Source organism: Anolis sagrei, chromosome 4, assembly GCF_037176765.1.
Source record: "Anolis sagrei isolate rAnoSag1 chromosome 4, rAnoSag1.mat, whole genome shotgun sequence".
Taxonomy (NCBI): domain Eukaryota; kingdom Metazoa; phylum Chordata; class Lepidosauria; order Squamata; family Dactyloidae; genus Anolis; species Anolis sagrei.
Window position 1 is genome coordinate 85,496,866 of NC_090024.1, and position 27,894 is coordinate 85,524,759.

The 27,894-nt window shown below is 41.4% G+C and overlaps 1 protein-coding gene across 1 annotated transcript; it reads right to left on the minus strand.

Moving 5' to 3' along the window:
* Positions 1–34: 34 nt before the first annotated feature.
* On the minus strand, positions 35–27,894 carry LY86 (lymphocyte antigen 86). The gene is made up of 5 exons (XM_060771654.2): positions 27,673–27,894; positions 8,643–8,729; positions 6,584–6,712; positions 2,107–2,159; positions 35–362 (listed from the first exon to the last, which is right to left on the minus strand). Exons 1-5 carry the CDS (start codon positions 27,794–27,796, stop codon positions 261–263), a joined length of 495 nt encoding a protein of 164 aa, XP_060627637.2. The 5' UTR covers positions 27,797–27,894; the 3' UTR covers positions 35–260.

Sequence of the window (27,894 nt, forward strand, 5' to 3'; positions counted from 1 at the left end):
CCTGCCCATTATGATCACCCCCCCCCCCGCCAAAGTAAAATAAAAAGGACTAGAGTGCTAGTGAGTCCAGTGAAATAAATTTAATTAACATACTGGAATCTTGCAACTTCTTTAAAAACAACAGAACATAAGGAGACATTTCACTCAAATCTCTATTTTCTATTGTTTTGCATAATTGGATAAGAATTGCAGATTGTAGGGTGTTTAAACCTTGTTTCTCTAACTTATGCTGTTTTTAGATTCTTTTCCTTTTGACAGCATTAAGACAGTAATTCCTGATTGTGACTCTTGACAGTAAAATCAGCACAGATAATAATGTGATGGTCTTCATTAAATAGCTCCACCTTTGCATTAAAATCTCCCTGTTTGAAAAAAAGAAAAAGAAATCCAAAGTATTAAATTAGAAGATTGCTAAAGATAGTTACTTTCTCACAAGTCACAAATTAAGATTACCATGACAATTCTTCTGCCTTTGTTTACCCTGAAAAATATATGGCAACGGTGACAAACTAAGGAAAGTGAGGCAGCTGCCTCAGGTAGCAGATGCTAGGGACAATGGGGACAATTCCCAACCATTTCTTTTGATACCCTCCTCCACTCTACCTTTTTCAAAAAGAGAAATTGCTATAAGTACCACACCATCTTCTCCATTCCTTAGGGGAGATGTCCCAAAACTCTGTCCCATTGACATAAAGTTGAGTCTCCAATTCAGGAACCAGGGCAAATATACTGTTTTTTGCCATATACATTAAAATGTCTCAGGTAATTTTTGTATGGGCTGGACTGTGGGTGCCACAGGATTACTGTTTACATTCAAATCTGGAGTGCCAGCGATTTAGCTGGAATTCATTATGGATCACAATATTTTAAAAAACTGCAAATTGTCTATTTTTGATTTCATTTGGGCTGGGGAGGGGAGGAGTAAGCCATGATCTAGCATAAAACCTCAATTCCTAGATACATCCACAAATTCCCAAGACTTTGGACCTCATCACACTAACTTAAGCATCCTATGATGTTTGACAGTCAACTGAGGGACGAGTGGGCATGCAGCTCATCACACGACGTCCCTCAACTTCTGGTGGAAGCCCCGCCCACCAATCAGAGTGGAAGCATCCTAGGACAACATGGGAAGACACATTTCTGCCCCAGTTGGGCAACGCTTCTCCCATGTGATAAGGTCCTTTGAGACCACACGTAGTTCATGGGCTGATTAAATGGGTATTTCAATAGAAGGACACTATTAAATAATTATTTTACATTAATTTCTTTTGTAAATTAATTTGAATATTTTACGCTCAGATTTTATGTCATTGTATAATTTTTGTTTGATTATGATTGGTTTAATTTCGTGATGTTAGGTTCTAATGTTGTCTTTATATGTGGGGTTTTTCTGGGGTTATTATGTTTGTACCCGTTTGCTTTATGGAGGCATTGCATGTTGGAATCCACCCTGAGTTCCCCTGGGGAGATAGGGCAGAATACAAATAAAGTTGTTGTTGTTGTTGTTGTTGTTGTTGTTGTTGTTGTTATTATTATTATTATTATTATTATTATTATTATTGGATGGTTCTTCCCTTTCTCTTTTCCCAGGATGTTGCCCTGCAAACTACTGAGAGCTATGAAATTCTGATGTGTAGCCAAATCCTACTTAATCTAAAACAGAAGTTCAGTGGAACCTCAATGGGATAGCAACTGAGTAAAGGTTTGCATTTTAAATTATTTCCAGCCTGGATGGCAAATCCTGGGAGCTATATTCCCACCCTCAATAGTAATTTCTCTACATTATGGGGAAAGCATGTACCCTTTTGCTTTTCATTGACTCTCTTTTGGCTCCAATTCTGCTGGAATTCCCACTGCCTGAATTTGCTATTTTATACATAAGACTTAGGATGAGCAATGGGAAACTCAAAATCACACTAGTTTCAGGAGTGTCAGGTATTACTAATTACAATTATGAAGGTGGTTTACTTGATAATATTATGATAACGACACCCCTCTTGCAAGTGTTATACTTGTGGGGTATATTTCCTCTAGCCTACAACTGGCTGGTTGACTTTTCTGTTCAGCCTTTGTATTTCAAAAATCAAACTAGAAAATACCTACCTGGGGGATTTCATCGAATCCTATAGAGGCAGGCCCTTCATAGTAGATAAATTCTGCAAATCAAATGGATCAAGTAGTAAATAAGAAAGCTTGGTAAGGCAGAAACTGTTTCTATTATTCAGTAGTATTCTCCATGCATAATATCCATAGCTAAAATTGACATTTCTGATGCACGGGGGAAAACAACCAACAATAAAACCCCTTCCCAGATACTAAAAATGGGTGTTTTAGCACAGGTCTCATGTATTTTTGTCAATTACACAAACTGATAAAGTAGATCAAAAATCCAGAAAAGCTCATGTTAAAATAAACAAGGCAGCCATAAAGGTGTTGTTGCATTCCTTCTTCTCCACTTTCCTTTTTATGAGGCAGTCATAAATACCTAATAAACCATCTAATTTTCTGAAGTTTAATAAACAAACTAATTCACAGTGTAAAATGATGAGAGCCAGTATAGTAGGTAAAGGTAAAGGTTTTCCTTGACATTAAGTCTAGTCGTGTCCGACTCTGGGGGTTGGTGCTCATCTCTATTTCTATACCGAAGAAGCGGTGTTGTCCATGGACATTTCCAAGATCATGTGGCAGGCATGACTGCAAGGAGCATTGTTACCTTCCTGCTGAAGCTATACTTATTGATCTACTCACATTTGCATGTTTTCAAACTGCTGGGTTGGCAGAAGCTGAGGCTAACTGCAGGAGCTCACCCCTCTCCCTGGATTTAAACCACTGACCTTTCAGTCAGCAAGTTCAGCTGTGCCACTGGAGGCTCTGTGCTAGCATTCTGGGAGACTATGGTTTGAATCCCTGATAGATCTTGGAAACCCACTGGGTGACCTTGGACAAATCACACTTTATCAGCCTCAGAGGAAGGCAATGGCAAACTCCCTTGGAACAAACCTTACCAAGGAACATCATGATGAGGTTCATCAGAAATGACCTGAAGGCACAATGACAACAAAACAGCATGCACAGCAAATAAACCCATAGCAGAAATATTAAAATTTAAATACTGTAAATAGCATTGCTGTGTCCCCAGAGTTGTGTCAGTAGGATAAGTACCTGTTTAAAGCCCAGCAGTACTGTAAGGGTTTATTGGCTTTTGACAGCCGTGTCTACAGACAAAGATATATGGCATTTTCTAACACAATCAGCCCTGGCTTTATGTCATAATATACTTCAGTTAGAGAAAACAATTTTCCTGCCTTCCTAAGATTAAAGACCCGCACGCTCCCAGAAGGATTTGGTTTTCTGATTTGATATGTTAGCAGCAGTTTGTGTTCGGCTTGCAATGGAATCCAGAGCTCTCTAAATGCATTTTCTACAGGTCCTTATTAAGCACTTCATCAGAATAAGATGACATTCCAGGCGATCTGTAGGTGTCTTAGAATTTAATTTTTCCATCAGTCTGTCTTCCATAATTTTCATGATTGCTTGCTCATGTCGTATTTGTCTATTATTCCATGTGATATCGCTTGCTGTGTTTAGATCGGGAAAATGCTACCAATTCCTCTGAGTCCATCATAGTAGAAAAATTGTTGCATGGTCATGAAATTCACTGCCCTGTATTTATTATATTTCTGATTGAGATGCTACTGCCTCAGAGAAAGCACTAAAGGGGGCTTTGCGCATGATTACCTGAATGAGCTATCACTGCACGGTTGTTTCTCATTTGTTGCGTGCTCTCCGCGTGTGCAGATGTGTGAGAAACTGAACTGGCCCTGTCAGCAGATGGTTGCACAGCAATCAATGCTATGAGATGCTCCAGCAAATAGTAACATGTTCTGACTGCCTCAATCATTAGTCCTTAAAGACCTTTTCCCAGCCAAGCTGTTCCTTGGCTCCAGTAGCTTTCAGCCACGGGAGTCCAAAATACACCCAGTTAACTTGCTCTATCTTTACTACTTTAATCAAGCTATGGAATGCCCTATAAAGGCTAGATTAGTATGTGTCTCTGTTGCCCTTCTTTCAGCAGACAAGACCTTTCTATCTAGGTAAATATTTTGTAATTAAGCTAGGTTTCCATGGAAGAGGCTTTTTATTAATCTACTAGCTGTCCCCTGCCACGCGTTGCTGTGGCCCAGTATGTTGATCTGAAAAATGAAGTAATGAGAAAGTGTTGGTTTCTAATATATGTAATTTCTTTATGCTTGTGGGTAAACAGTATTTCTTGCTGTTTCTTTGTCAGTGTTGATGTGGAGAGTGTCTGGTTTGCCTACTCTGGAACATGCAACATATAATTGTCCTTCTTCAGGGGTCCCTTTCAAATCTATGATACTATATCTGTAGAGATATAGTGTGTGAATCATATCTGTCTATATCTATGGCTGGATGGCTCTTTGTCAGGAGGGCTTTTATTACGTTTTCTTGCCCTGGTGAAAGGAGTTGGACTGGATGGACTTAAGTATTTTCTGTTGGTCATGGGGGTTCTGTGTGGGAAGTTTGGCCCAATTCTGTCGTTGGTGGAGTTCAGAACGCACTTTGATTGTAGGTGAACTATAAACCCCAGTAACAACAACTCCCAAATGTCAAGGTCTATTTTCCCCAAACTCCATCTGTGTTCATATTTGAGCATATGGAATATTCGTGCAAAGTGTGGTCCAGATCCATCATTGTTTGAGTCCATGGTAGTCTCTGGATGTAGGTGAACGACAACTCCCAAACTCAAGGTCAATGCTCACCAAACCCTGCTAGTATTTTCTGTTGGTCATGGGAGTCCTGCATGTCCCGGTTGGTTCAATTCTATCATGCTATTCAATTGTAGGTGAACTATAAATCCCAGCAACTACAAGTTCCTATCTATCTATGGATGGACAAGATGCTCAAAGGTCAGAAAGCTATACCCTATGAGGAATTATTTAAGGAGTTGGGTAGGCTTAGTGTGGAGAAGACTGACAAGTGCCATGATAGCTATCTTTAAATAGAGGTTGGATGGGCATCTTTCAGGAGGGCTGTAGTTATATATTCCTCCATGGCAGAGGTTGGAGTAGATTAGTGTTGTAACCCTTTCAGCATTAACATTCAATGATCTATTAAATAAATACAGTCAACCAAATGGACTACCTGATCCCCCTTGTTTTCTCCTTCTACTTCATGAATTGTTCCTGTAGAAGCACTATCCATTGCTGTAACTTGTACAATCTCTCTGCAATGCCAGAAATACAGCTTAATGGTGTAACATTAGAAAATGTTGACCATTTCCACTACCTTGGCAGCCACCTCTCCACAAATGTCAACATTGACACTGAAATGTAACACTGTCTGAACTCTGCGAGTGCAGCATTTTTCTGAATGAAGCAGAGTGTTTGAGGACTTGGACATCCGTAGGAAGACCAAGGTGCTTGTTTATAAAGCTATTGTCCTCCTAACCCTGCTATATGCCTGCGAAACGTGGACTGTCTACAGACATTACACTCAACTCCTGGAATGATTCCATCAGTGTTGCCTTCAAAAAATCCCGAAAATCTCTTGGGAAGTTAGGCAGCCAAATGTCAGAATGCTGGAAGAAGCAAAGACCACCAGCATGAAAATGATACTGGACTGACCACATTGTCTGAATGCCCAATCACCATCTCCCAAAGCAATTACTATATTCTCAACTCAATAATGGAAAATGAAATGTTGGTGGACAGGAAAAGAGATTTTAAAATGGGCTCAAAGCCAACCTTAAAAACTGTGGCATAGATACTGAGAACTGGGAATCCCTGGCCCTTGAGCGCTCTAACTGGAGGTTAACTGTGAGCAGCAGTGCTGCAGAATTCGAAGAGGCGGGAATGGAGGGCGAAAGGGAGAAATGTGCCAAGAGGAAGGCACATCAAGCCAACCTTGATTGGGACAGCCTTCCACCTGGAAACTGATGTTCTCACTGCGGATCAAGAATAGGGCTCCACAGCCACCTACGAACACACTGCCAAGACCCTACACTTGGAGGACCATCATCCTCGGGCTACGAGGAATTGCCTAAGTAAGTAAGTAAGTAAGTAAGTAGGTACTTGTACAACATGAAAAATGTTGGCAGTGCTGAAAGAAATCATTACATTACAAATAGAATTCAAAAGGGGAACCTACAACAACAAGTTACAGTGTGGAGTGTTTCTGTACAGGGCTCCAGGCATGCTCTCTTCCAGGTTACTCCATTTCACCTCCCTTCCTAGCTTCAGATTCCCTCTGCAACCAGCATCATGGGACTTCCTTCATGATGGAACCAAGGCAACAAGCATTTGCTGGCATCCGCTTAGCATCTAACAACCTCATGGCTCCATACCATGCCCTAACTTGGCAGCAAGAGAATTTCAGTGCAAGATTTCATGCAAAACAGAGATTCTGAGATAGCAATGAGTCTGGCTCACTCTGTTAAAATAAACAGAATTATTCAGTTAGACTCAGTCTTATAGGTTCACCTGGAACTGTATGTTCTTTCTGCTTATGCCACCTATTAGCCACTGTATTCTCGGCAAATTGGGTATGAAAAATTAATTACCTCCTTTGTTCTTTCCACAGAAACTAAACCGTGGGCGATCCCGCTCACAAATTGTAGTGGAGTAAACTGGGACTTGCTTCCCATTAATATCGAGACTTACAACTGCAGACAGTTCCCTGATGGGATACCCTGTAGTGTAGACATAATATGAATCTAATGAGACACATGGATAACAAGGCATGATCACAATGCTCATTTTTCTTTGAATAGAATGTGAAACCCACTCTCTTTACATAACTTGCTTTATTGCCACTACTTATTCCTAAATACAATGAATAGTAGCATCCTGTGCCCCATCAATTTAGGTGACAATCTCATACATTTGGATTAAGTTACATCTAAATATCCACAGTACTCTGTGCCACAAGACATTTAAAATAAAGAGATGGGGCTTAGTCTGTGCAGACTGGTGAATAAAATGGATTGAATTCAGCAAACCTAAACAACCCAAATTAATTTCAAAATATACAGTGGCCCTGGAGTAGAAGGTTTGGAGCAGGACATAAGGGGAACTCAGATGACTCAAGAGAGGTGGCCTGGTTTCCTCTGCTCATGATTCAATGGAGCTTACTTGATCCCAATAGGGTCTTGACAAGAAGGCTTGTGATTAGTTTACTGCCACAGAACTCCTTGTCAATCCAGTGTGATTGACTTTCTAAAGTTCTCCTCACATTCCAAGGTATAGCTAGGGGGTCGTTATAGTTAAGTGTTCATTAAGGTCACTGGAAGTCAGGACCAAGGACAGCAAACCTCACACTTAGACCAAGTTGCTCCAACAATCATTTGACCTTGACACATGCTTTTACATCAGGATGGGAAACTGTGCCCCTCCAGATGTGCCTGGATTGCAGCTCCCATAATTTACTTAAACTGATGGGACTGATAAAGATTTCAGACCTAGCATATTGTGTGTGTGTGGGGGGGGGGGGGGGGTATCCTTCATCTTGGTGTTCTTTCCAGAATAGGGGAGATTCCCATCACAATTACAACTGGATTGACAAATTGGATTGGGTTTCATTTCATTTCTGACAGAGGTCTGTGGCCACTCATTTAGCACACAGTCTTAGCAATGAAATTGTGATAACATGTGATCTTATGATCGGCATCTTTATTTCAATGTAAATGCTCTTTGCAAGCAATACCACAATTGTTCTGAAACCTGCCTCATTTTGGAAACCTTTTTTCAGAGCTGAGGTACAACTTGGCTTTAATGTGATTTCCCTTCTTTTGTGTTTTTCTTCGAGCAACAGGAAAGCTGTGCAAATTAAATCGATGTTTACCTTCTAGGGACCAAGCACAGAACAAACTATGACAAATGCAGGTGGAGAAAATCATGTGCTGTGAGAAGTAGGCATATTTCATCACTTCAAGTGGTTTCTTTCCCAAATGTGTGCTAAGTTGATTGTATTATTTGACTCACAGAAGACTAGAAGACTTGAAAAGGTTGAGGCAGGTTTAAGGGCTGCCACAGGGAATGTTAGTCAATACTCTGTGCAAATCTCAGAGTTGCTCTGGAGAACTCTTTTCTGATCTCCCTTATGATTACATTTTATTAGGAATACCCCTGGTAGAAATCTTTTAGTTTATTCCTTAATATTAAACAGACCCCCTCAGGTGTCTGGCAGTCCTTTGCAATAATTCAATCAGTGAGCAATGAACATAATGTGTGAACCAGTTACAAACATCCAGCAGAGACAAGCTAACTTGAGATGCAAGTTGGATAACAAATTTTGGATCAAAAGTACCTGTGTAAATCCTATTCCAGAATGAAGTCCAAACTACAAATCTCAGGATTGCATAGTATTGCACCATGGCAGTTAAAGTGGTATCAAACTACATTAATTCTACAGTGTAAATGAGCTCTAATAAACAAAGGTCAGTCAAACCAAGGTAATAAATTCCAGTTCCATTAGTAATAGAAATATATATCTTCTTGAGATCGTGAGACCATTGTCCTGTAGAGGCTACCACCTCCTTTCCTAGGCAGAAAACTTTGTGTTTCTCATTTATAAAGACACTTCTTAGTTCAGGACAGAAAATTATAATATTTTATACTTACTTAAAACAGTTCCGATTCTAATGTTAGTCTTTTGGGGTGCAGTACTGGTACAACTTTCGAAGCTAAAGGCAATATCTTGCCGTGGATCTGTGAAGACAAGCAGAATTAAACCGCATACGTTCAATTTCATTTATATGCAGAGGGGGGTTGCTTCATAAATATTTGGCTTTACGTACCACTCTGCCCAGCAGTGGAAGGTTGGGTTGAAACAAATCTTCCATCCTACATTGCTCTGTATTCAGCCATGCTCTATATTCACTATTGTCCCACAAATGCCTCCCTGTTCCTTAAGAGCCAGCAATGGCATCAAGTGACTGAGCTCTATTATGCTGATCATAAGAGTGTAGCATAATGACATTTCCAGTCCATTCCCACCAATTGGAATCGGGATCTTTGTGACAATTCCTCATCCCACTGAAGATCAGTGGTAGTAGGGGACTAGAAGTGTTAATCTGATGCATCCCAATTGCCAGCAGAACAGACGTCCATCACTTTGATGCAGCTTCTCGCTGTTAAAGTAGGTTTGGGGAGTCAAGTCTGGAGATGTGATGTAATTACATGTTTGTAACTATGTCTGTAATGTAGGATCTCAGACAGTAACAATGAATACACACACACACACATGCTGCCCTCTGTCATAGAATAACGGTATATTTGCCTTACTATTGCAGGAACTTGAACTGAAATGGCACTTATGCAATGCCAATGTGGAAATTTAAACTGGAAAGTACCTTTCTTTTTGGTATGTGGTGAGCTATGGTGGAGTAAGAAGGGTCAAAAACTTCAGGCAGCTTTGTCAACCCATATCTGTGAACCAGTAGCTATTTCCCCATATCTTTTGTAAAGCTAAGAGGTTATAATGTCCCATTCAAGATTAAGCTACTTTATAATTCGTTTTTGTTGTGTGCCTTCAAGCTGTTTCTGACTTATTGCAACTATAAGATGTAGCTTGAGCTTTGCTGACACTCAGAATGTGTGACTTGCCAAAGGATAGCCAATAGGTTTCTTTGGCTGTGCAGAGAATTGAAGCCTGGTCTTTAGAGTTATAGTCCAATACTCATACTACTAAACCAGGCTGGCTCTCAGTCACATTGAAATACTTGAATAATCACAGGTACAGCTCTCATTTTATAGTGTCTACAACAGTGGTTCTCAACCTTCCTATTGCCGCGACCCCTTAATACAGTTCCTCATGTTGTGGTGGCCCCCAATAATAAAATTATTTTTGTTGCTACTTCATAACTATAATAATGCAACTATTATGAATCATCATGTAAATATCTGATATGAAGGATATATTTTCATTCATGGACCAAATTTGGCACAAATACCTGATATGCCCAAATTTGTGGGGTTGGTGGGGTTGGGGGCAGGGATTGATTTTGTAATTTGGGAGTTGTAGTTGTGGGATTTAAAGTTAACCTACAATCAAAGAGCATTCTGAACTCCACCAACAATGGAATTGAACGAAGCTTGGCACACAAAACTCCCACGACCAACAGAAAATACTGAAAGGGTTTGGTGGGCACTGACCTTGAGTTTGGGAGTTGTAGTTCACCTACATCCAGGGAGCACTGTGGACTCAAACAATGATGGATCTGGCCCAAACTTGGCACAAATACTCAGTATGCACAAATGTGAGCATTGGTGGAGTTTGTGGAAAATAGACCTTGGCATTTTGGAGTTGTAGTTGTTGGGATTTATAGTTAACCTACAATCAAAGAGCATTCTGAAGCCCACCAACAATTGAATTGGACCAAACTTCCCACACGGAATCCCCATGACCAACAAGAAATACTGTGTTTTTGATGGTCTTTGGCGACCCCCCTGACACCCCCCTTGCAACCCCCACAGGGATCCCAACCCCCAGGTTGAGAAATTCTGATTTACAAAGAAGATGAGATGTTATGGGTGAGAATATGACTTTCTCTCTTTCACAGCCACTGTATGGATTACATTTGATCTCAGAAGGAAAAGTGAAGTGAGATAGGGCAAGATATTATTGTCCCTGCTAGTTAAAAGGAAAGGAAAGAAAGCCAGGGTGTTATCATGGTTTGAGTGTTGGGCAATGGCTCTGGAGAGCAGGCATTGAATTTCTATTCAGCCATGGAAACCCACTGAGTGGCCTTGGACACGTCACTGCTCTCAACCTCAGAGGAAAGCAAAAGGAAGCCCCATCTGTACAAATCTTGCCAATTAAAACTCATAATAGTTACCATAAGCTGTAAATTACTTGAAGACACACACCAATGACAACAACAATAAAAAGCCTTGTTTTAGATGCCCTTGCCTTCTCTACATGAGTGCTGGTGAGAACTCAAAGAAATCTTTAGCCTGCCTGCATTTTCTTCACTTTCATTATAGTGTTAGGCACTATGTGGAAGGGAATTACCAAGCAGTAACTTTAGTGGAAGGGAGTTTTGGGCTGAAATTTCCTTTATTCTCCACGTATAGGCAGATAAAAGACAGTGTTTCTCAGTTTTCATCACCTGGCTACATGCGTTCTCCTTTGTACTTGGCAGGGAAAAACGTGGATGCTGTTGTGATGACCCATATATTTATTTCAAACACACACATTCGTTAGCAGTGATAAAAATATTTAGGAATGGAAACTTATTTGATGGTTTTGCCAGGTTTATTTAAAATAAAAAATCTGACTGTTACGAGTATTTTGTAATTCACTTTTCACAAAGTATTGCAAGACAATTTCCCTACACTGAGAAGAACCACACCAATTTTGACTTCTCTTTTATGAGTTCCCCTTTCACCTGTTCAACGGTTCCTGGGTAACAGCAATTTCATTTTTGCACAGGAATGTTTCACATCCTTTCATTTTTCATGCCTTCTACAGAAAAGGTCAGAAAAAATGGCACGTTCTGTTCTTTAAGTGTCTTGTGTATTGCATGTGTCAGATATCTGAGAAGAGGAGACGTGAAGACTGAGATGTGACATGATAGCAATCTTTAAATATCTAAAGAGATGTCTTGTAGAAGACAGAGAAGGTTATTTTCGGCTGCTCCAGAGACTAAAAATGGGTTCAAGTTTCGGCTGGCCTACCATATTTACAGATTCTGCATCCATGCATTCCATTATCCACAGATTGCAAGTATTTTTTTAAATCTCAAAAACAACTCTTTGCCGCTTTATACAAGGGAACATCATTTTACTGCACTTTGTATCTAATGGGACTTGAACATGCACCGATTTTGTATGCACAGGGGTTCAAGAACCAAACCTCAGGGAATGACAAGGGTTCATAGTATAAAAAGGAGCCCCCGGTGACACAATGGGTTAAACAGTGGTTCTCAACTTGTGGGTCCCCAGATGTTTTGGCCTTCAACTCCCAGAAATCCTAACAGCTGGTAAACTGGCTGGGATTTCTGGGAGTTGTAGGCCAAAACACCTGGGGAGCCACAGGTTGAGAACCACTGGGTTAAAACTTTGTGCCAGCAGGACTGATGACCAAAAGGTCAGTGGTTTGAATTTGGGGAGCGGGATGAGCTCCCACTTGTCAGCTCCAGCTTCTCATGTGGGGACATGAGAGAAGCCTCCCACAGGATGGTAAAACATCCGTGCAACCCTGGGCAACATCCTTGCAGACAGCCAATTCTCTCACACCAGAAGCAACTTGCAATTTCGCAAGTTGATCTTGACACGATAAAAATAGTATATATAAAAAAGAGTTTCCACTTGAACATCAGGAAGAACTTTTTTTTTTTTACTGTAACAGCTGTTTAGTAGTGGAAAAGATGCTGTCGAGATTAGATTCTCCTTTGGATGTCTTTCAACAGAGGTTGAATGGGCATCTTGCAGGAGCACTTTAACTGTATATTCTTGAATGAAAGAGGGTTGGAGTAGGTGGACTAGGTAGGTGTGCATTGTCATTCATGTGTTCCTATGTCAAGCAGGAATATATAGAGCAGTGGAAATACTCTATGCTCTGAGTCCACATGTTATGAAATGGAGGAAGGAGCAAATGAGTTATTTCACTATTTGAAACTACAGTGTTCCCTTGTTACTTCACAGTTTCCTTTTCACGGACTCGCTGTTTCGCGGGTTTTTGCCTCCCAGTTTATGAATGGTTGCCATTGCCCAGAGAGGTGTTCTGATTCTGCCTCACCCTCAGAACTCGATATACATATATAGCGTCCCTACTTTGCAGATTTTGACTTTTCGCAGGTGGTCTTGGAACATAACACAAACAATAAGTGAGGGTACACTGTATATTCCTTTTCCAGGTTGGATGCTTAATCCTTTGACACCTGTACAGCAGGTAGCACACATGCTGGTTGGGCATCAAATAACCATTTCTCTCTCTACTTGTTTAGTTTCTAAAACAGTAGGAACCAATGCTGAGGATGTCTTTGGATAATGTTCTTGAGCACAGATCTTGGGAGTGTTGCTTTTTTTGAACCACAAAAAGGGCTTGGAGGATACTAGGTGCTTGGAGGATACTTGGGAAGTCTGATCTGGCCACAGTGGCCCACTGGCTGCCGGTTCAGCTCTTGTCACATCCCGAATAGACTACTGCAACACGCTCTACGTGGGGTTGCCCTTGAAGACTGTTCGGAAACTTCAATTAGTCCAACGAGCGGCAGCCAGATTGCTCACCGGAGCGACATTCAGGGAGCATACCACCCCCCTGTTATGTCAGCTCCACTGGCTGCCGGTTCAGTTCCGAGCACAATTCAAGGTGCTGGTCTTGACCTACAAAACCCTGTACGGTTCCGGTCCAGTGTATCTGTCCGAACGTATCTCCCTCTACGTCCCACCCTGAAATCTAAGATCATCTGGGGAGGCCCTGCTCTCGACCCCACCACTCTCACAAGTGAGGCTGGTGGGGACGAGGAGCAGGGCTTTCTCAGTGGTAGCCCCTCGCCTGTGGAACTCACTCCCGGGGAAAATCAGGGCATCATCATCCCTCCTCTCCTTCAGGAGGAGGGTGAAGACGTGGTTATGGGACCAGGCCTTTGGGCAATCAGGCAATTAAATAAGACAGTCAGGTGAATAAGACCAACAGGATTGATGAAGTGGAATGGAAAACTAGAACTATGAGTTAGCGATCGCTGACCTTGTAAGAGAGGAATTGGGTTTGTATTGGTTTTTATTGATTTTATTGATATAATGCATGAACTAATATGATGTAATTGTGTAATTGTCTAATTTTGTGTTTTGATTGTTGTGTACTGCAGGCATCGAATCGTGCCTTGCTTCTGTAAGCCGCCCTGAGTCCCCTTCGGGGTGAGAAGGGCGGGGTAAAAGAACCCCAAATAAATAAATAAAATAAATAAAATAGGGGCTGCAGTCTAGAAACGTAATTTTTCAAATCATTGGTTGAACATGTGTACCATTCCAGTTTACCCCAATTGTGGGGTCGGCAGTCTGCTGTCATGGCTCCTACTTTTGAAAATGGAATCTGGGATTAAGTAATCTGTGAAACTGCAAAGAAAAATGTCCACAGTTTGAAAAAGAAGCCCAGATTGCTGGTCTTCTCTCTAGCTTTCATTTATTGGACATTTCAACCCTCCTTTCCTTCGTGCTCCACAAATGCATGCTGCAAATGCACAGACCTTGAAATCATACGTGGGATCAAAGTGTTTACACTTCTTTCCCAGGACGAAAGGACACTGAACCTCAATTTTTCACTTCCCTGACAGTCATTTGAAAACAGCTGGTGGTGTTGAACTTCTGCCACCTATTTTCTTCAACCTAGTTTGTTATTGCAAAATCAAATTAACTTTCATCCCTTTTCACTATTTTCAGCCAACAGTATAACACATAATTTTGTCAAATGGAGAATGTCTTATGCAAGAAGCTGACACAGCTCCCTCAGGCATACTTCGAATCATAGAATAATAGAGATCATAATCCAGCCCCCTGCCATGCAGGAAAAACACAATCAAAGCACTCCAACAGATGGCCATCCAGACTGTAATAGATCCTTCAAACCACTGCACCATGTTAGCTCTCTTGGGCAATGAATGACAGCTAATGGTGAATTGCATTTTACCAAAGAGCTGGGTTTACTACGTGGGGGGGGGGGGGGGGATCAGACATGACATGTCACTTATTTCACTAACCTCCAATCTCCTAACCTCTAATAAAAAAAATCTCCTAACTTCATTTAAAAATGCATGTGAGCATTTTTAAAAGAACCACAAACAATATTATGGCCACAATTTTGCTGCTTCTGAGTTATTTAAACCCCAAAACTACTGGACGCCTTTGGAAGTGCTGCTTATATTTTTAGGCTGAAGAAAAGTTTTATTTTGAAGCCAGGGAATATTTGGCATCAGAGTAGCAATTAGGGTTGTATATGGAAGATGTACTGAGAGTAAAGTAAAGGTAAAAGTTTCCCCTGATATAACGTTTAGTCATGTCCGACTCTGGAAGGTGGCGTTCATCTCCATTTCTAAGCCAAAGAACTGATGTTGTCTGTAGATACCTCCAAGGTCATATAGCCAGCATGACTGCATGGAGCACTGTTACCTTTCCACAGAAGCTGTACCTATTGATCTACTCACATTTGCATGTTTTCAATCTGCTAGATTGGCAGAAGCTCAGGATTTGAACTGCTGACCTTTCAGTCAGCAAGTTCAGCAGTTCAGCAGTTTAACCCACTGTGCCACCAATGAGTAGGTTACTGTAATTTACCATCATGGATAATTTAAACTGTAGAATTAATGCAGTTTAACATTACTTTAACTGCCATGGCTCAGTGCTATGGAAGCATAGGGCTTGTAGCTTTAGCTTTTCCCACCAAAGAGTGCTGGTGCCTCCTCAAACTACAAAACCCAGGATTCCATAGCACTGAGCATGGCAATTAATGTAGTGTCAAACTCCATCAATTCTACAGTGTAGATGCACTCTCTGCCTTGTGTGCATGCTTGGTCTTCTGTCCAGATGTTCCCTCTTGATAGGCAGCTTCAAGACCCCTGTTTACCTTTTGCTTTAAACTCAAATTGGACAAATTTACTGTGACAAAACTTTCAAATAGGGGACTGTTTCCTGTAAAGCAGAACACATGGTTATTCTAGCTAATAGTACTCAAAAATATCTAATTGTTGTGAGATGGCATTGTATATGAGCATGGCTCTTGAGACCAAATTTTGCATTGCTGCTCAGCAATGGAAACTCACTAGGAAGTCACTCTCTCAGCCTCAAAGGAAGGCAAAGAGAAACTCCCTCTAAAACATCTTGCTAAGAAAATCCTATGATAGGTTTGCCTTAGCGCAATGGTTTCCAGACTTTTTCAGTTACAGAGCCCTCTTTGAAGCAGAAGTTTCTCGTGTAGCTCCAATAAATGTGTAGTGTTTAGTTCTATCTGACTATGTCCTCTGAGACATATTACACATGATAAGTTTACGGAAGTATGAATAATAAGGTATATATATTAATAAAGAAAGCAATAGTTAAAAAAAGAACAATGAGCCCTTACCCCGGCCTGGGGAGCAGGAGGGGGAGGGGGAGGAAGAGGAATAGTAGAATTATAGAATATAGAATCATAGAGTTGGAAGAGACCACGTGGGCCATCAAGTTCAACCCACTGCCAAAAGGCAGGAAAATCACACTCAAAGCATCCATGACAGATGACCATCCAGCCTCTGTTTAAAAGCCTCCAAAAAAGAAGTCTTCACTACACTCTGAGAGTTCCACTGTTGAACAGCTCTCATTGTCAGGAAATTCTTCCTAATGTTCAGGTGGAATCTGTAGTCTGAAGCCATCTTCTGCATCCTAATCTCTAGGGTAGAAGAAAACAAGCAAGCAGCACAGCACTGCCTGACACAGAGCACCAAGGGTTCTGCAGAGCACACTTTGGGAACCCGTGCCTTAGGGTCAACATAAACCAGAATAAACCTGAAGACATACAACAATATTCTGTAGTTGCTTTGCTAATTTGTTAATGTGCCTTTAAGTCAACTCTGACATATGGAGACCCATGATAGGGATTTCTTGGCAAGATTTATTCAAAGGAAGTTGAAAATGTGAGTGGTTCAAAGTCACCCAATGGATTTTCATTGCTGAATGGGAATATGAACTTTGATCTTCCAAAGTCTGAATCAAATACACTGGCTTTCTACTCTTCTACAATCCATCCTTTAAATCTTGCCTTCTCAACCCTTTCAACCCTTCAGCAAGTGACATAAAACAACAGGCAAGACTTCCCCAGATGTCCCAAACAGTGAAGGTTCTGTTGTTCCCATGAATTATGAGGCAGAGAAAAGACCCGGCCACCATTTTTGGAACCGCTAATGAAAACCTGATTTATGAGAATGGTTCCATTTGTCCTCCTTTAATTCCATCTTTATGTCCATGCACATTTTGGCTCAATAATCCTGGACAGTTAGTGGATAGTTTTCTAACAGATGATTGCCCTGACTTATTTTTTGTCATAGCAGAATCCAACAGATTAATAGCATGGGTTTCCAGACATTGATCTGATTAGATTCATTCAGTTTCTTTACCGGGGTGGGATGGGGTGGGAAGAGAGAGGGAATGCACCCAATTCTCTATAGAGAACATAAATACTTCTGGCCTCTCCATACTATACTTCTGGGAGCAGTCAACAATGGCAAGGCGGTGAATTATTTCAGTTCACTTCCTGGCCTCCTGGCATCATGCTAAAATAGCAGAGGAGAAAGGGAACTGACAGCAAGCACGCCAAAGAAAGATCCTTAGCAGTTACATAGTGTTTCCCACCTTCAACGCCTTTTAATTAATCCTTATAGCCTGGGTGAGAAAATTATTATGGAACAAAATTTCCGTTTTGAAGTTGATGTGTTATCTCAGCACCTCCTTAGGAAGTATGCTGCTCTAAACCACTGTTCACAGTCTCAATGCTGAAACACATTTGTTTTTTTCACTCTAACATCTTAGGAGCCCCCAGTGACGCAGTGGGTTAAAGCACTGAGCTGCTGAACTTGCTGACCGAAAGGTCGCAGGTTCGAATCTGGGGAGCGGCGTGAGTTCCTGCTGTTAGCCCCAACTTCTACCAACCTAGCAGTTCGAAAACATTCAAATGTGAGTAGATCAATAGATACTGCTCCGGCGGAAAGGTAACAGCACTCCATGAAGTCATGCTGGCCACAGGCCCTTGGAGGTGTCTAGGGACAACGCTGGCTCTTAGACATGGAGATGAGCACAAACCCCCAGAGTCGGACATGACTGGTCTTAATGTCAGGGGAAAACTTTTACCTTTACCTTAACATCTTATTTACTTATATGATGGTGCATAGTTATAGAAATTACACTTTAAAAAAATCACATTGGAAAGCAGGTGCATATATTATCCTTCCAAAATCAACTTTTCCTGTACATGAGGATCATTATAGGAAGTCTTTTTCAAACGTTTCTGTTATAACACTGCTTTTTAAGCTACCTCCCAAAGTTTTACCTCCCAAAGTGCCAGAAACTATTACTACATTTGTGCCCATTGGCTATAATAGTTTCTTTCAAGCTTTCCAGGAAATTTGGCATGGCATGGACAAGCAGGGAATGGCTTGTGGATGAGCACCAGTCCATCAATGTCACCATTTTGAGCAGGACTGTTTTGAGGACAAATATACAAGGGTTATCTGGAAAGTAAGCTTATTATTTATTTATTTATTTATTTATTTATTTGACTTGTATACCGCTACTCCCAATTTGGCTCGGAGCGGTTTACAGCAGTAGATTAAAACATTACAATTAACTTTAAAATACAATAAAAACAAGAACAGACATAGTCCCGAGTTATTCACCCATCAAAAGCTTGTTGGAAGAGAAAGGTCTCAGATAGATCGGGTTTCAACTGGCAAGGCATTCCATAAATAAGGGGCTACAATTGAGAAGGCTCTCTGCCTAGTAGAGGACAGATGATAAGTCCGGATGTTGGGGACTACAAGCAAATTTTGGTCTTCAGACCGAAGTAATTTCTGGGATTGTCTGCACATGGGGCACTGGAGCTGACAGAGGGTTGAAGTGGGGAAAAATGTGATTGTGCTGTATCCAATCCCACTGTAATTGTATGTGCCTGCCTACAACAGATACAGTAAACAACAGCAGCCTCCAGAATCCCTTATTTAATAAGTGTGAATAGACATACCTCTCTCATCAGCTATTCCCTAGAATGTTAAGAAAATTTAGATTTATAAATTCAGCCACCAAAATGAAATTCATAAGAAAAGTGGAGGCTGGTGAGAGAAAAGGTAATCCCCGGGTGCATTTTTGATGAAGCTTTCTACTGGTCTCTGGAGGGCTAGAAATAACTTTCATAACATTTGCAAAGCTTACCTGACTGAGTTATTTCATTTGACATGTGTATATTGTTAAGTATGGAATATAAAGTTTGCTGAAACATATTGAACTGCTTTTTTTTAATGGTGTAAGGACATATCCCTGTTCTTTCCATTTTATTTTTGCCTCTGATAGTAAATTTTCTGTTAGAGATGTAATGCCTAGAAATGTACCTACTTTGTTAAGTGAGATGTACCCAAAAATGGAAGTAATAGTACACATTATGGTCTAAAGAGGGGAAGAGCATTGAGCCCAGAGGCTGTAATTGCACTTCTAGTTCTCCTCTTCCACTTCCTCTTGGGGAAAGAAACATCTGCCTCTGATTGCCTCAGTTGATGTGCCGTTTTGCTATTTCAGGCACTCAGCTTGTGGAGCGTTTCCTCTCCAGCAGACAAGTACATGAAATGAAAGGGTGCTTAGTAAAAGCTTGCACTTTGCACGTAGAAGATTCCTATTATATCTCTAGGGAAAATTATTAGGAAGCTGGTGATATAAAAGATCTGCTCCAGGATATGCAGTTGGAGATTCAGTTGAGTAAACAACACTGGACACAGGAAAGCCTATCTTTCTAGACCTACTTTTGGGGGCCTACATCTTGCAGTGGCCATGCTGGTTGGAGGATTCTAAGCACCGTAGTCTAAAAAAAAAATCAAAACAATCCTGCAGACATAAACAATGACTCCACCAGATGCAGTGTGTTACTAGTAAAAAAAAATAACATCATCAGAATGGTTTTGCTTCTCACTGGAGAAAAAAACAACAACAAATTCACTCCAAATTCACAATATCCTTGGCTTAAAAATAAATAAATAACACATTGACTTACAGCGATAGCCCTGCCATAGCTGTTACTGTAAAGTGTGCAAGTCATCACAATCATTGTCATTAATACACACTTTTTCTTTCCTATTTTTGCTTTTTGAAAGTCAGCTTTGGAATGTGTTGTCAAAGGCTTTCATGGCCGGAATCACTGGGTTGCTGTGAGTTTTCTGGGCTGCATGGACATTTTCCAAAGCATTCTCTCCTGACCTTTCGCCCACATCTATGGCAGGCATCCTCAGAGGTTGTGAGGTTTGTTGGAGACCAGATAAGTGGGGTTTATATATCTGTGGAATGTTCAAGGTGGGAGAAAGAACTTGTGTCTGAGGCAAGTGTGATCACCTTGATTTGCATTGAATAGCCTTTCAGCTTCAAAGCTTGGTTGCTTCCTGCCTTTCTTGGGAGGTGATTAGCTGGCCCTGATTGTTCTTGTCTGGAATTCCCCTGTTTTGAGTGTTGTTTTTTTTATTTATTCTCCTGATTTTAGAGGTTTTTTAAAAAAATACTGGTAGGCTGATTTTATTCATTTTCATGGTCTCCTCCTTTTTGTTGAATTTCAATGGCTTCACTGTGTAGCCTGACATGGTGGTTGTTAGAGTGGTCCAGCATTTCTGCATTCTCACATAATATGCTGTGTCCAGGTTGGTTCATCAGGTGTTCTGCTATGGCTGACTTCTTTGGTTGAAGTAGTCTCCCGTGCTTTCCATGTTCCTTTATTCGTGTGTGGGCATGGCTGCATTTGGTGATCCCTATGTAGACTTGTACACAACTGCATGGTATACAGTAGACTCCTACAGAGGTGAAAGGCTCCTTCTTGTCTTTTGCTGAACGAAGCATTTGTGGATTTTCTTAGTGGGTCTGTAGATAGTTTGTAGGTTGTGTTTCTTCATCAGCTTCCCTATCCGCTCAGTGGTTCCCTTGATGTATGGTAAGAAGACTTTTTCTCAAGGCCAGCTAATCGCTTCCAAACAAAGAATTCCCCCAGGCAGGAAGCAGCCAAGCTTTTAAGCTGCAAGGCTATTCAATGCTAATCAATGTGATCAATTACAACATTCACACTTGCTTCAAACAGACAACAGTTCTTTCTCCCACCCTGGACATTCCACAGATATATAAACCCCACTTGCCTAGTCTCCAATAAACCTCACAACCTCTGAGGATGCTTGCCATAGACGTGAGTGAAAAGTCAGGACAGAATCCTTCTGGAACATGGCCATACAGCCCAGAAAAGTCACAGCAAACCAGCTTTGGAATAGTTCTGGCTGAGAACATACATAGACACATACAAATACATTTGCATAGGCACCCTTGAACTTACTTAGTTCAAAAGCATATAGCCTTAAGACACATGAGTGAGTGCAAGGAGCCTGTGTTTGTTCCCACAGAAAAGAGGGCTACTGGATCCAAACAACAAGCCCTAGTTGATACCAGCCCATGCAGCGTGGCCACATACTATACATCGTCTTGAAGCCCTTCACAGAGAGGACTACAAAACAGTGCACATGGGCCCTGTAAGCCCATGTCATCCTGTGTATGTCAGGGTTTGGAGTGTTTTATAAGTCGCTCTGAAGTGACACAACTTGATTTGTGTTTCAGGTGATCTGTAAAACCATCTGGTGTCTCGTCTGTCTTTATTACTGATTCACCTTAAGCATGCATTGGGGAACTATTTTCATACCTTGAAGCTTATGGGTATTTTTCTTTCTGCTGCCATGGTGTCGATTTCTGGAAATAGTGCCAGGTCATGCTTCATGTCAAATGACAGAGTTTAATCTAAGCCCACAACCTCTGGGAAAGACAAATCTGAAATACACTGGCTTTTGAGTTTGTTTTTTCGTGATGTGTGTCGCCATGGTGGATGAGCTTGGATTTAATCAGTCACAGATATCTTGGAAGAGGAATGGTGACTTGACTCCAACTGTGTCAGGAGAGAAAAAGTGGAGGTCCAGTGACACCCTCACCACTATTTAAAGCATAGGGCAACCTCCAGAGATAGGAGCAATCTTTCCCAAGTATGAACTTTTTTTTAAAAAAAAAGAAACAATAGTTGTGATTCTAATTTTATATTATAACCAGTCAAAATCCATATCTTTTCAAACATATTTTCTAAGAGTAATTTCTCTCCAGAAACTCTTGGTAGAAATTGCAGGTGAGAATCAGTGGAATATAATCAGAACCTGGACAAATGGGGTAACCTCATTAAAAGTTTGGACTAAAACATGGGACAGATTGTCTTGATAACATGGAATCTACTATCCATTGCTTCTGTCTGTCATATTATATTGGAACACCCAACTTGGTATTAGCAATGGTTTGTTATCACTCTGCTTTCCAGAACAAACAATATCCTATTCGATAGCAACAACACTGGATTTCTGATATCATAAACTCATATTTACAGCTGTAAAGTTGTGTTTCTTAGGTACTGCCTGTTCTTGATAGTCCTGTGTCCAGGAGAGTACGGCAGACATTTCCCAGTACTCCAATCTGCCAGACCCAAGAAACCCATAAGTTGGGGACATTGCCAGTCTGACGATCGTTTAATTGCGTAGCGTTATCAGAAATAACAGTGACCATGGAGCCCTGTTATCATAGCTACATCTGACATTGTGAGATCTCGGTCACAGTATGCTAAAACTCTAGAATGTACCTAAACAATAGCAAAGAAGGAGGGATACACACGTACTTATTGGGAAAGGATATTCCAAAGTTGTTGCATCCCGCGACCTTATTATTTCTAGAGTAGTGATTCTCAACCTTCCTATTGCTGTGACCCCTTAATACATTTCCTCATGTTGTGATGACTCCCAACCATAAAATTATTTTCGTGGCTACTTCATAACTAATTTTGCTACTGTTATGAATTGTAATGTAAATAACTGATATGCAGGATGTATTTTCATTCACTGAACCAAATTTAGCACAATTACTTGATATGCCCAAATTTGAATACTGGTGGGGTTGGGTGGGGGTTGTAGTTGCTGGGGTTTATAGTTCACCTACAATCAAAGAGCATTCTGAACTCCACCAACAAAGGAATTGAACCAAACCTGGCACACAAAACTCCCATGACCAACAGAAAATACTGGAAGGATTTGGTGGGCACTGACCTTGAGTTTTGGAGTTGTAGTTTACCTACATCCAGAGAGCACTGTGGACTTAAACAATGATAGATCTGAACCAAACCTGGTTCAGATCTATCAATATGCCCAAATGTGAACACTAGTGGAGTTTGTAGAAAATAGGCTTTGACATTTGGGAGTTGTAGTTGCTGGGGTTTATAGTTCACCTACAATCAAAGAGCATTCTGAATTGGGCCAAACTTCCCACACAGAACTCCCATGCCTTGAAGAGAATTGCTGGCACAAGCCTTGCTCCACCCTCACACGTTCTACCTCGCCTACACATGCACAGCACGCTATGATGCTCCAAGCATGCCTGCTCGCCCCTCCCCTTGTGGAGTCTCAGAAACAGTCCTCCCCTTGGCTGAGAGGCTGGCCAATCACAGAGGAGGAGGGCTTTTGGTGGAAGGATTCACCGTCTGTTTCCAAAAAGGAAGAGGACAGGTGGACAGATCTTCAGCCTTCTCTGCCAAAGGGGGTCCTAAGACCATCAAAATATATGTTTTCTGGTGGACTTTGGTGACACTTCTAAAACCCTCTTGCTACTCCCCCCCTCGAGGAGTCCCCCCCAGGTTGAGAAACACTGGCCTAGAGACTGGTTGTAAAACTCTGATAGGCATGCTCAATATTTCATATATCCAGGAGAAAGGACAGAAAATAGTACAGATGGGGGGAAAGACTGACAACCTAGAAGGATGCTGTTGATCATGATAGGCAGAAGTGGGTTATAATGGAGCCAGATGCTAACTCCTCACTTGGAGATGTCACAAGAACCAACTTTGACATCAATGCTCAGAAAACCTGTTTATTAATGTAAGTGTTCATCATCTATTGAGACTATGCTTGTTCTCCAATGTTTCAGTTTTCTATTTTTTTAAATGTCAATTCTGAAAAAAAAAATTAAAATCAGGGTTTTCAAGTCTTCAGAGTTGGGCAGGTAAGCTGTGAGTGGAAAGGAGGCTTTGTTGTCCCCTAGGAAACATTGCAGGACTGCCATGTGCATCCTGAATTTTTTTTTTATTTTTTTTCTGCCCCAGGATGCCAACAACACCCCTAGAGATGTGGGCAAATGGTTCTGCTAGGATTTTTGGCCTTACAAGATATTGCATATCCAAGAAAAGCCTTTTATTCTCAACAGAAAGAGGCCAGGAAAACAATTTCTACATCACTTCTTATTGAAAAGAGGATATCTCCTAAGCCTAAAATGACCCATTGCCTCTAATTTGTGGGTCCCCAGGTGTTTTGGCCTACAACTCCCAGAAATCCCAGCCAGTTTACCAGCTGTTAGGATTTCTGGGAGTTGAAGGCCAAAACATTTGGGGACCCACAGGTTGAGAACCACTGCAAGTGTGGTAAAATTGCTTCTGCATTTGGTGGCATCTCCCCCTCTCCCATTTTTCCAGGTCTTTTGGAAGCAGTCCTGAAGGGATTTGATTGATCGTATCCCACTCAGATATTTATTTGGCTTAGAGTTAATTTTACAAGCAGGGAGAACAAGACATTGAAAGCAAATTACTACTTAATACAAGAGGAAAAACAAGCCAGCCAACTTTAAATTCCATTTTCTTCATGAAAGTTCATTTTCTCTCCTAGGGATCAACTGCTAAAAGATTTCAATTCCAAATATTTATTTATTCGTCAAGTCTCCACTAGTTTTAGCTGCACGGCTTTGTAAAGCTGTGAGACTTGAGCCTTCAGCGGAGGGGGTGGAATAATGCCCAACAGGAGCTTTTGTGCTGGTTGAACTGCAAAAACAAACACCCGGGTTTTCCTTTGCCATTGATCCCCTTTTGCGCGTCACGTGCCTTTTATGAATGAGATGTCTCTGAAGCTAATTCTCTTTGTCCCTGCAATAAAGCGCATCAGGACCACAGCGGAGGCACAAGGCCAAACAGAGCTGAGGAGTTGAAAAGGAAGTGCTACCAAGCAGAGTCTTTTTTTCATTCACTTCAGAGCTGGTGGCTTTTTCTTTTCTAGCAGATTGGAAGATCACACAAACTCACAGTCCCTGGGAAATGCCACCACTGTGTGTTTTCACTGCATGGCTGAGAAAGGAGACAATTTTAGTGGCATGCACCATTCTGAGTGGCAAATACGAACTTGTGTTGGCCTAAGTGAGATGGGGAGTTATAGACAAAAATATCCGATTTTGCACTTGTGGGGGTCAAGAAGGGAGAAGAGGTCAGCTTCTTTACCTTCCAGCCTTTTTTTATTACAGCTGTTTCAGGGGAGAATAGTGATTTTTGTTTCTTTAGATACAGTCATCACTCCACTGAGGGCCCTTCCACGCAGGCCTATATCCCAGGGCGGATCCGGACAGGCCTTTATCCCAGGAGAAAAACTGTGGATTTTCCTGGGGGTGTGTTCACCTCCCCCCCCCCCCGAAAATGCACGCTTTCTGGGGTGGATGTTCAGGCGTTCTCCTGGGACTAACCCAGGAGAATGTCTGGAGGCCCTACACCCCTCCCCCAAAGCCCCCTGACCCCTAAGAAAAGTAATGAAAACTTACCCAGCTTCCATTACAGGCTTCAATCAGTTCTCCCGGCATGTAGAAATGATACACCAGGAGAGTGGGGGGAGGGAGTTATCCCCCCATTCTCCTGGCACGTCTTTTCTATGCGCCAGGAGAGCTGCTCGAAGCCAGTAATGGAGGCTGGGTAAGTTTTCATTACTTTTCTAAGGGGTTTGGGTGCTTTGTGGGAGGGGGGTGGGTATTCCCACAGTTTTCCCACAGCTTATTTAGCCTGGTAAACTGTGGGAATGGTGTCTGGACTGTAGAAGACACGGAATAAATCCACTATTTAATTAAATCACTATAAACCAGCGAATTAATTTGGGATTGTCCAGAATGTTGTCTGGACAGCCCCTCCTTTATTGCAGGAGTTACCACAATAAAAGTACTGTCTGTATGGGCCCCCAGAATATAAAGGCAGAAAATCCCACATTATCTGAGTGTGGACTCAGATAACCCAGTTCCAAGCCGATATTGTGGGATTTTCTGCCTTGATATTTTGATATATAGGCTGTGTGGAAGGGCCTTGATAGAACACATCTCTGGAAATATTTAGGAATTTCCATCACAATTCTATTGTCTACTTCCACTGGAAGCTGACCATAGAATTGCAGTGGAGGGCCTAATGATTCTTATGGGGGTGTTCTCTCTTTAGGGGCCCTTCTACACAGACACAAGACAGTCTATGTATGACATTATACATAGACTGTCTTGTGTTTGTGCTGATACCCTACAAGTACTCTGGGATATTGTATAGCCCTTCTACACAGCCCAATATCCCAGAATATCAAGGCAGAAAATTCCACAATATCTGAGTTCACACTCAGATAATGTGGAATTTTCTGCCTTGATATTCTAGGGTATAGGGCTGTGTGGAAGGGCCCTAAATCTCCAGGTCCTCTAGTATGACTAGAAGATGTTGACCACTGAGGGCCCTTCCACGCAGCTCTATATCCCAGTATACCAAGGCAGAAAAGCCCACAATATCTGAGTGTGGATTCAAATAGCCGATATTGTGGGATTTTCTGCCATGATATTCTGGGATATAGGGCTATGAAGAAGGGCCCAGAGTCATTCTGGATGCCCTAGAGCAGAGCTTTCCAGACATTTCATGTTGATGACTCACTTTTTAGAAATGCATCATTTTGTAGCAGTCATTCACTTTTACTAGCAAACCAGAGCTTAAATCAACACCATATAAATTGTAATAATGCAATGTATGGAGACACAATATATCTCATGAAAACCTTTCATGTATATATTTAAAAATATATGATTTGTAAAATAATAACATACATTTCAAAGATTTTTTGTCATTTCGCATTATATGTATGTGACACACCTACACACTGCTGCCAACACTCTGTGAAGGGGCGAATGTACATGTGGGCAAATCATGGCTTTCTTGAATGTCATTAGGCTGCATCTCTGATCTGTTCTAGTCAGCATAGCCAAAAATAAGGGATGCTGGGTGATGAGGCTCAATAACATCTGGAAGCTTGGAGGATGAGACAGTTTAGACTTGTCTCAAACTTGTGGTTCTCCAGGTGTTTGGGATCTCAACTTCCAAAATCCCTAGCTAGCTTGTCTGATGTTTAGCAATTCTGGGAGCTGAAGTCCAAAACTTCTGGACAGCCACAGGTTTGACACCACTGGTTTATAATCATCAACATTAAAAAGAAATACACTACAATCTCCATATTCATGGGAATAGTACCTATGCTACACTGAAAAAAGATGGTTTTTTGATAGTTCTCTTTTAGCTGTTAATCTTTGCTCTCAATCATTAATCTTGTTTGCGTAATAGCCTTGTAGCCTTCAAAGAGTGTAATAGAAATATTTTTGCCCAATCTAGTGGTGATTTCTAGACAGAGCTAAGAAAAAAAAATCATCTTTTTTGGACTATATCTTCCAGAATCTTCCCATGCAGGATGGAGAAGTCTAGAGGTTGAGGTCCAAACAGTTACCTTTATGAGCACTGGGCAAAGGGATTCTGACGCACCCAGGAATATCCTGTATTCAAAATAGTGTGTTTTATTTACACAGAGAGAGCCAATTTTGAAACAAAGACATTGATAGATGTAGGTCAGGTCCCTGCACTGAAAATGTGCATAGAAGAGACCCATAAGCACTTATTGATTCCAGATACAGATGTAATGCAGGAGGGGAAGGGGGACTTCTCCAACAGCACCTAATACACCTTTTTAATATTGGTCGTGGGGTATATCCACATGCAAAGCTAACAAGTAACCTGCTGCTGATACAAGAACAAGAGAAGTTAAACAGAACCACAGGAGCTCACCACAGCTTTTGTACTTGACTTCCAAATTGTCATTCTTGCAGACTGTGTGTGTTGGCCACTTGCTGGTGCTGGAGGTGGTGTAAATCAGCAGAAAGAGGAGAGGAGAAACTTGAAACACCTTCATGCTGTCTGTTGAGGAGGATCTGTGCAGCTGTTGTGTTTCCTCCTTGTGAGTTGTGTTTGAAGAGGTGGTTTGTCTACTTCCTCATTCCAGTAAGTGCA

Coding starts and splice junctions, on each gene's coding strand:
- LY86 (XM_060771654.2), bottom strand. CDS start 27,796: ATGAAGGTGTTTCAAGTTTCTCCTCTCCTCTTTCTGCTGATTTACACC. Junction 2,160..6,583: donor CTGTGGAAAGAACAAAGGAG/GTAATTAATTTT, acceptor TTTGATTTGCAG/AATTTATCTACTATGAAGGG. Junction 363..2,106: donor GATTCGATGAAATCCCCCAG/GTAGGTATTTTC, acceptor TTTTTCAAACAG/GGAGATTTTAATGCAAAGGT.